Source organism: Ceratotherium simum, chromosome 18, assembly GCF_057802395.1.
Source record: "Ceratotherium simum simum isolate JZ-2026a chromosome 18, ASM5780239v1, whole genome shotgun sequence".
Lineage (NCBI taxonomy): Eukaryota > Metazoa > Chordata > Mammalia > Perissodactyla > Rhinocerotidae > Ceratotherium > Ceratotherium simum.
Genome location: NC_141917.1, coordinates 5,476,524 through 5,484,320, shown reverse-complemented (window position 1 = coordinate 5,484,320; position 7,797 = coordinate 5,476,524). Strand labels below are relative to the sequence as shown.

At 46.2% G+C, this 7,797-nt stretch overlaps 1 protein-coding gene across 1 annotated transcript in view; it reads right to left on the bottom strand.

The window, feature by feature from the left end:
• Positions 1–2,247: 2,247 nt before the first annotated feature.
• Positions 2,248–7,797, bottom strand: part of UBE2QL1 (ubiquitin conjugating enzyme E2 QL1) — a 44,393-nt gene continuing 38,843 nt past the window's right edge. The window contains exon 2 of the mRNA XM_014795032.2: positions 2,248–3,623. Within this exon, the coding sequence (XP_014650518.1) occupies positions 3,492–3,623 (132 nt within the window). The 3' untranslated portion in view covers positions 2,248–3,491. The remainder of the gene's footprint in view (positions 3,624–7,797) is intronic.

Sequence of the window (7,797 nt, the reverse complement as noted above, 5' to 3'; positions counted from 1 at the left end):
TCTTTGAACCGTTGTAATTGTTCAATCTGAGCCTTTATCCAAGTGTGTTCTAACTAAAGCCTGCTGTAATATAATTTCCCAGTACTACAAAAACAACATGTGCAGTTCCTATGACAATCTTTGATTTCCCAAGCACTTTCCCTCATTGTTTTGGTCAATTCTCACGCTGACCTTGTAGGAGTTTACAGCCAGAGAACTGAGGCTCAGGGAGGTGGCGTGAGCTGCCAGAGTCACACAGACACCATAGGCGTCTGTCTTTCTATCCTGGGTCTTTTTCACTAGTCTACAGAGTTTCCTCTCAAAAGATGAGTTTGAATTTTGATAAATAAAGTAAACTTGGGAGCTGGAAAATTTAGGCATAAACTCTGTTTTTTCTGAGTAATGGGTTATAGAGATTGTGAGTCTTCTAGGTACTGTGTGTGTGTGTGGTGTGTGTGTGTGTGTGTGTGTGTGTGTGTAGGTGTGTACAGAACCAGGGTAATCACCTTGCTGCTCAGCTGGAACTTCCTAGGGCAGAAGCAATTGTCCACCTTCCGGAAAGCTAGCCAATAAAACACGTGCAGGTCTTACCCACAGTGGAGGGGACACCCAACAACAAGGGCAGCCAGGCCAGGAAAACCATTGGATGGGAAGGAGTTTTGTGCTGATGGGAAGGAAGCACGTGTTCATATTTTTTTATTCCTTTGGTTCCATGGCCTCTGGCTGGATCTGAGTTCATGCAGACAGGTGGAGTGTGGAGCTGGAGGGACATGGACATCGGTGCCCTTGTCTGATTACTCCCCTGCTGTCTGTCTGAAGAGGGATGGATTTCTTGGCCCCTGTGGGAACAGGACCCCAGCCAGCAGGCTCACTGGGTCCAGAGCGAGCCTCCCTCCCACCCCAGGCTCTGGAGGCAGGCGCCCATTTCAGAGGAGGGACGAGACTTGGTGGCAGGCAGGACCCACACGTGGTGGGGCACGGTGGCATGTCCACAGCCGGGCTCGGCTGTTTGACAATACCCCGTGTTTGCTTACAATGCCTCCAGCCACCAGGAAGAGAGTTCTTGCTTCCAACTAAAAGTTAAAGCAACAGTCAGGTTATAAATTATTCCCCACTGCTTTTAAAATGACAAATTATTACCAATTTAAATGAAAATGGTATTTCTTTCACTAAAGAATAGATTTCTTCTATAACTTCTAGTTTCTAACAAACCTAATGGAAATGCCACGTGAAAGAAATCAAATTCAGGGTGTACGGAGAGGTCGAAATGGAGCCAAATGTCTCCCTGTTGCTGTCGGCCGTCACTGAGTGCACCCTCAGATTGTAACATCTCCTGGCTGCACCTCGAGTAGGGCAGCCAAACATCTGTGGACAGGTTCTCCGACCAGCTCAAGTACACAGCACTGAAGTGACCTATCTTGGACATATAACTCCAAATATATACGTATGGCTCCTGAAAGAAAGTCACTTTTAATTTTCCATTAGACAAGGAAAATATCTGGAAAGAAATAAACTTGGGTGCTTTCCCTAGCAAGCTGTTTCTCTCCTAGCTCTTTAATACCCACAGTGTCATTCCATTACGACAAAGAGCACAAGGGTCCAAGACCATCCACTACACGTCAGGTTTCCAGGATGGAGAATTCTGCTGAGGAGGATCAGAGGAGTAAACACTGTAAGTTCATTGTCATCAAATTTCATGACTATTATTACTCGGAGGGAACATGAGCAGGAAGTCACGCATTCTCAATACACTGCCATTTCGGCTGGACAGAGCTGCCTGTGTACTTGGGGCAGATAAGAAAGTGGTAAAAAAGAAAAATAAAAGCAGCAATAAAGGGTAGATTGGTGAATGGCCAATTGTGCTGGGAGTGGCCGAGCCCCATCCTTTGAGGCAAGGTCACTCAGATCTCTGACAACCTGGGAACAGGTCCCCAAGTAGCCAAAACTGCCTGAAGAATTTTATATAATCAGCAAAGAAGAATTTTCTTCCTTCATAGTGGTAAAATAAAATGGGCAACATTTGGGTTTGGCTAAATCATCCCTTAATGATTCCAGTTAATTTCTAATTGTCCCCCTGGTCACTTCTGGGAACAATTTTAATCCACTGGCTTTTTGCAAAGACCATGAGTTCCTAAAACTCGTTTCCTGTACTTTGCTGCAGAATGCTGCCGCAGTATCGGTAGTATTTGAGATACTAAATTTTTAAAATGGATTAAATATTTTAAAGGGAAGGATAGTCCACAATGACTGGATTCTTGAGGCAGTGTCTCAGGTATGCATGATTTTATTTCAAACGTGTCCAATAAGATTTTCCACGTGGAATGAACATTTTACCTCTTTCCGCATATTATTATAAACCGTATTTCCTCATCTCACGGAGTTTCTTAGAAAGTTCTAAGTAACGTAACAGAAGAGAGAAATGAAACCGTGGGGAGATTAAATAACAGGAAGTTTATATCATGGCGAGGGGGCTCACGCATCCCAGCCTCAGGGGACACACTAGTGACTACTGGGTGAAGAAATAAACCCGGTCATGCAAATCGTCGTACGATCACTTGGTACCCTTTGGCAGCTCAGGCCTTCCCTGTCACTAGCACATAGAATAAAATGAGTCAGATGACTTCAGTGAATGGGAAATTGTCTTTGCTTTTGGTGGTGGGTTGACCAGTGGAGAGAAGACCGGAACACGATGCACTGTCGTAGGAGCATTTCAGAATATTGGAAGAGACTGTCCGCACCTGACCTCCGACGCTCTGAGTCCCAGGGAGCGTGCACTCGGCATCTGCACCGTCATGGGCCCCGTTGTGGCCACAGCACCCCCTGCCTTTCATCTTAGGGCACTGGTTTCTCTGTGGACAGCCGCGCACCCAACATCAGCATGGAGAGCACACTGTAACCAAGTGGGCAGTTGTTATTTTAAATCACTAGAACCTGGCAATATTCAATTTTTCTTTTCATGAGCCAAAAGTCATAGCACAAATGAGGTCTACATGTCATCACATGGGGCCACAGAAAGACACATGTCTTCAAGTTATGTTGACCTGCCAGGGAGAGAAACAGAGATACAAAGCACAGCAAACATGTACTGGCGATGCAGGGCGTTCTTATTAAATATGAACGGCGCCATTTACATGTAAATGGGTCGAGCAGCAGGCATTGAGTTTCCTGCCTGCTCTTTGGAGCTGCTGTCATGGAAAGAAGCTAAGGGCGATGTGACTGGGGTTGGCTGAGGGGCAGGCGGGCTGGGAAATGTCACCATCTCAGCGTTTGTTCTAAAGTGACTTAGAGATGATCATTCATTTATAATCGAAACTTAATCCCGAACAGCGTTGGCTCCCTCGTGCTCTCTGTAAACACATCTGTTCATAAATAACTTAAACGTCTCCTTGGCATTCAGGATTCAGTTCCGGCTGGAGTAAAAAAGGATGGAGGATGCTCAGCGTTGAGGAGGAGATGTTGGGTATCTGTGTGTGTGGAGAGGCGGCTTTAGCGTCTAATATGCGTTGCAACCATCAGCCATCAGAGACGGGAGGGGTGACCCAACCGTATTTTTCATGAGTCTTCACCAAACTCTTGAAGGTGGCTTCAGCTTCCTTGCGACTGAAGGACTTTTTTGATTTGCCGGCTTTTCTACAGATCCGCCCCTGTGTGAGAGGAAAAGAAAAACCAGGTTAGAACCCCAGCAGTAATCCTGTTCCCTGCCCTCTTTGTTAAAAACACACAAAGCTGTGGGAATTTCCGATGTCTGAGTCGATGTGATGTATTGGCCTGGACAGACATGGAACGCTACAGCTTTGGTACAAAACAGATGGAGCAGTCCAGTGGCCGGCAAACCTTTAGAGGAGGGGAGGGGAGAGGCACTCGGGGTGCTGTCTTCACAAACCCACAGATTGCCCCTCTGAACTCACTCATCCATCAGGCTGAAGAGCAACCTCTGCTCCAGTTCCCGAGATGGCGCTGGGAGGGCGAGCTTTATCAAAAGAGCATCGACGGAGAACCAAGTGTGTTGTCCCTAAGGCAAAATATTGTTCTAACTTCCCTTCCCTCCCACTAGAGAATGCCTTTCATTATAACTTTCAGCTCCTCTTTGATAACAGTAGAGATATATATTTATACAGAGTTGTGCATATTTATATATTCACACACACATTTTAAAACTCTGACTTTTAAAATTCAAGTTCAGGAGCAATTAGCAAATTTCTTCTAAGTCATTCACTTGGGAGCCATTTCAAGAGAAGACAGTGGAGCCATTTTCATGGAGGACGAAGGCTGGCCGCGAGTCCCGAGTGAGGGGGTAAAGGTGAGGGGCCAGTGCTTCCTTACACAATCCCGGGAGACCGGTGGGGGCCAGGGGAGAGTCCACTCCCCCTCGTAGTGACCAGAGTGTTCTGGTCTGAAGGATGGAGGATTTGGTCTGCAGTGGACAAGAGGGTCTGATTCATTTTAGGATGGGCACAGAAGGCTCTAGACCACGAGAGAGAAGGAACCAGAAGACACTACTGATGTGACTGTGTCTCAGGCCACACCATCCTTCCAGAGAGCCTGGGAAATGAGGTTTGTCTGGCATCAGAGGAAATGAGCAGACTGAAGACGACGAGGAGTTGGGTGGTGCCGGGCCCTCAGTCAGAGAGAGCTGTTGCGGCTCTCCCCATTCCAGCAGCAGTCCTTCTTCATTACGCCTCCTGATGGCGGATCAGCTCAAACCTTCTCAGCCTCTCAGCACACTTCCTTGCACCTGCTTCCCTCAGCCTCTCCTGGAAGATCTGCTTGCCTTCCTGAGCGTCTCATGCATGCATTTTGCAGAAACATCCCTGAAAGACCTGGCTGAGTTTCATCCACTAGCAGGCACATGCATACCATTCTCAACAATCTCCTACTGTTTACGGACTTTTACTAACAATTCTCTCTGAACGGGCCCCCTGCATTCCCAGTATGTAATATTTCTGTTATAGTACACCTGCAAGCACGTGTCGTCTGTGTTGTACGGTGACCTGAATCAGAACCAGGCCTCACCACCAGTGGCCTCGCTGGGCCACACTGCATACCTGTGCCCTTAGACAGGCACTGAGGGCCTCAGGTCTATGTGGTCATAGGCATGCAAGGTCCACCCAATCTTAGCTGTCTCTGATAACCCACTGATAACTCCTGGGGGAAGACAGCTGTACCGGCCTCTTACTTCTCAGGGAAAATGGTGCCTAGTCACTAGAAACTGGGAATGGAAGACCACTTTGTGTATTTAAATTCAGAGCATATGGTTCCTTTTCAATGACTCAGACCAATGCCCAGTTGAAGAGTCAGAACTCCAGGTTACTGTTGTGCTCTGCCCCTCTGGACATCTCTCTGGCTGAACTTGTCCATCTGCCAATCAAGGGCAGTACCACCTCTTCTAATTTGCTGCGTGGTTCACATCAGATGAGCTGCTAAAAGGGCGAAGGGAGACTAGAAGAGAAGAAGACAGGAAACCGCCATTTACTGACTTCTAGAAACTTCCCTGTGTTTATCCAGGATATGATTCCTAGTTTTAATTTTATAACTTCCTGCTTTGCTTCGGTGGTGTAGTTATCCTTGATAAAAAATGACCACTAAAAGCTCATACATTTATAATCATTATCATCATGGGCTGAGATCAAAGTGCAAAGTTGCTTCATTAAACATATGCAAATACATCTTTTCAGGGATGTCAGCATCAATTTCTACATCAAGTAGGAGCAAATATCAAGGGCTATATTTTTTTGCACAAAACACAAATTCTAATCATCTCTATCATTCTTTTCTATAATACTAAAAATTTATGGTATGATTCGAGAATTCTGAGCTAAAAGCAGCCAGACAAATACAGGCTCACGATAATCTTGGAATAGTCTGTCCATTTTGGCATGAACATATACTTTGCCTATTCTTTGTGAAAGTCCCAATTGTTATAAAAAACAACAGACAAAACCCCATGAACAGACCATGCTTTGTTGCCTTTTCTTCCTGGGAAGAATTATGAACACAAAGCCTGAGCACTTGGTCAATTCAGCACCAGGAGACAGAGCCTGCTGTAAGCCCATCCGAGGTCTCATGCCTTCACTGCACTCAACTGGCCATTAAGAACTCTCCTTTCGTCTCCTGATCTTACGCCCAATTTTACAGTTAACAAACATCTTTTCATAAACTGCCCGTCCTCCCCTGATTGGCTCTATAAATATCACCCAGTGAAACACTGGGCTTGAAAACCATCACTTACATTTCCTGGCTCTGCCAGGGTGGCTGGGCTGTTTTTGCTGAAATGCCCTCGAGGTGTCACTGCCCCAAGAAGGGAAGGATGGCTCCATCCATCCAGGGCCCCTGACTGTCTATGGCCATTCTGATGCTGAGCCGGCTCCCATTAGTCCTTCCAGGGCACAGTCTCCTGGAGTCTGGACATCAAGGAAACCTTCAGCCTAGCTCCTCTGACTCTGTATTTCCTCTATAAACTGGGAACGATACCTGCTTCACAGCATCATTATGAACATGGAAGAAGATATTGAATTTGGAAACACTTTGAGAATTTTAAAGTGTAAACAATTAATTAAGAACTGTTTTTCTTATTCTTATAGCATTCATATTTCTCCCTTGTCTGTTTCCACTTAACTAATAATCCAAGAGTCTCTTCTGGAGATCTTCTTTTGAGTAACTCATTTCTCCTAGAATACCTCTACTTGTATTTAATGCTAAAAGACCTGGATGTGACCATTTACTCAACTCACTGTGATAGCTCTGTGTTATCACCAAGAGTTTAGGTAAGTAACCAGTCTCTCTCTGGAGCCACAGATTGTAAACGTAGAGTTAGTTATGAGGAACTGGAGGATTTTGCCCTAACAACCTTAAGAATCTCACCATGACATTGATGTAGAAAGTGCTAATGAGATCGCCATTCTCTAGGGCGGCATCTATCAAAGAAAACCATTAGTTGGTGGTTTGGTTTGACCTTTTTCTTTTCTTATGCCTTTTGGCGGCCAATCACATTGAGTCAACATGAAGACATTTCCACACAGCTAATAAGAAACCCCAAACTCAAGTCCTCAGTTCAGCTGCCTGATCTCGCCTGGTTTTCATTACCCCAATGTGCACATTGAATTTCAGCCTGGCTTTGCAACTTCTGCATCGCTCATTCATTCATTTATTCAGTATGTTGGGCACTGGGTTTAAAAAGACACAGTGATCCCGGCCCCTGCCCATAGGGGCTTAGAGTCCACCATGGGGAGATAATGGGGGTGCTGTAGCTGCTGAGATGGAAGGCGTGTATCAGGGTTTCTCAGCCTCAGCACTATTGACATCCTGGGCCAGATAATTCTTTGCTGTGTGATGGGTGGGGGAGGACTGTCCTGTGCACTGTGGGATGTTTAGCAGCATCTCTGGCCTCCACCCACCAGATGCCAGCAGCACCCCCCCCCCGAGTTATGACAACCAAATTGTCTCTGGGCATTGTCAAATGTCCCCTCAGACATAAAATCACCCCCAAATGAGAACCGCTGGTGTAGAGAATAAAGATGGCCTAGAGCAAGGAGTCAGTTCACTCTCTGCTTGTTTAGCAAACAATGGCTACGTGTCTTCCCCGAGTTAGGAACTGTGCTGGCTCCTCAGACTGCAGGACTTTCTAAGGTGGATTCTGGTCCTCACAGAACTGACAGCTCAGAGGGGAGGATGGAGGCTACCATGGGGGAGAGGAAAAGAAAGAGCGAGGGAGGGGGTAGTGACCAGAATGATTTCTTCATCTAACGACACCTGAGCTGAGCCATGAAATATGGGGGGTAGGTGTTTACCAGCCCATGGTGGTGAGGATAACGGGTCCCA